Consider the following 1,828-nt stretch of genomic DNA (forward strand, 5'->3'; position numbering starts at 1 on the left):
AGAATGGGTTGTATCTGTGTGGGAAGTGGAGCCAGCTCTGGCTGTGCAGGATTTTTCCCGGGAAAGCCCAGTCGAGACTCAGCCCCTGAGATTTAAATTGGGGCTGGTCACGTGGTCATCCTTTGCCTAGAAATCAGGAAAGCTTTACTCCTACAGTGTGGTGTTGTCCTTTAGAACTGGTGACTGTGAATAGTCTGCTCCAGGATCTTTCCCAATCTTTGAAACGTGTTTAACCTGCTGAGATTATGCAAAACCAAGCCAAGTCTGCATTTAGCAATTTATGTTACTTTGCATCTCTTTTCTTCCCGAACAGCCGAGACTCCCTACCGCTCGAAGGTGGTTGACCATGGATTTCAAGCGCGTGAAGGATTACCTTGCATGGCTCTATTTCCAGTACCAGATCATCAGCTGCTGTTCGGTGATGGAGCCCTGGGAAAAGTCAATGTTCAACACCATCTTGTTCTCCGTGTTAGCCATGGTAGTGTACACTGCCTACGTCTTCATCCCCATCCACATTCGCCTGGCTTGGGAGTTTTTCTCCAAATTTTCTGGCTCTCACAATCCAGTTTCCAGCTGATCCCATTTGCCAATTCATGTTGCTCACCGCCACCATCTTTCCACAGCCACATGCTTCCTGCCCTGCTCTTTCTTCTGTGCGCACTCTTTGGCAGCACACCTGCAGCTGCAACCAGGTGTCTGCCTCATTTCTTTTGCACATGCTACCTTGTGCCTGGGGCCCTGGAAAAATACAATGACTTTACCTCACCTCCCACATTCTTTCAATTCAAATCTATGCCTTTCAATTTCTTTCTGAGTCAGGAGAGGTTCCCTAGAAGAATCTTCTGGAAAATTGATTCATGAGAAACCTACCAAGCTCATAGTTAAAACACTCCCAATATCTACTCTCTACTCAAGGATGTAGTACAAGGAAATAATTTCTTTGGAGGTGTCTGTTAAAACTCTCCTACTCTTGTTTACAATGTATAGTATAAGGTGTGAATAAATTATATGAAACCCACCCCCACTGTTGTATTTTTCTATTTAACTACTAATATCTAAAATTGCTGGAGGTAGCTCTTTTCTTTCAGATCTGCTTCATGTAATACTTTAAGTGCTTCAAGGTCTGGTTTTATAAGAGTTTAACATGAACAACATTGATTTTACATAAGTAAGTAATATTATAATGCATACTCATTTTAAGGTGCAGAAACAAAATATAATTCAAATAAATGCAGATAGTGTGGCTTTTGATGTTACTTTGCCTTGAATGATACTGGGGGGAAATGAGAAATGGAATTATTTTCTTTTGGAGCTTTCACTCCAGGGAGGAACACAGAGAACATGGATTGGGTTACAGGAAGAAAAGCTAGCAAACAGACTAGAAGTAGAATTCTCCCAGCAGGAACTTAATATCTCCAGTTAAGTGCTTTGATAGAGGGAAGAAACAAGACTTACTAAATGTCCTTCAAAGCATTTATCTTAAAAGCAAATAGAGGTTTTTAATTATACAGCTGAGTCAGATACCAAAGACCAATCAGTACAGGGTATCTTGCCTCCTGGTAAATATTATTATTAGTCACTTTGGAAGGTAACATGTAAACAGGTTTTGAACAGTCTTTGCACTTTTATGTTAAGGAAATAAACCCTCAGGGCACTCAAATTAACTTGCATGCTTGTCTGAAATAACAATCTGTTTGAAGGAAAAGAAATACCTGAATATGTATTTGCTGATATTTTGCAAAATAAAATTAAGATTAATTTCACAAGGAAGAGTCCCACTTAGGATGTGCTTTGCTCTTTGTGTTGCACTATCATGGTATACTAGGCC

General features: G+C 40.4%; 1 protein-coding gene across 1 annotated transcript; it reads left to right on the forward strand.

Moving 5' to 3' along the window:
* Nucleotides 1–255: 255 nt before the first annotated feature.
* Sptssb (serine palmitoyltransferase small subunit B) lies at nucleotides 256–1,018 on the forward strand. The gene has a single exon (XM_048346023.1). The coding sequence runs from the start codon at nucleotides 281–283 to the stop codon at nucleotides 575–577; it is 297 nt and encodes a 98-aa protein (XP_048201980.1). The 5' UTR covers nucleotides 256–280; the 3' UTR covers nucleotides 578–1,018.
* The last annotated feature ends 810 nt before the right edge of the window (nucleotides 1,019–1,828 follow it).

The sequence above is a fragment of the Perognathus longimembris genome, chromosome 5 (assembly GCF_023159225.1).
Source record: "Perognathus longimembris pacificus isolate PPM17 chromosome 5, ASM2315922v1, whole genome shotgun sequence".
NCBI lineage: Eukaryota > Metazoa > Chordata > Mammalia > Rodentia > Heteromyidae > Perognathus > Perognathus longimembris.

Excerpts from the sequence above, each read along its gene's own strand:
- Sptssb (XM_048346023.1), top strand. The coding sequence starts at position 281 with ATGTTACTTTGCATCTCTTTTCTTCCCGAACAGCCGAGACTCCCTACC.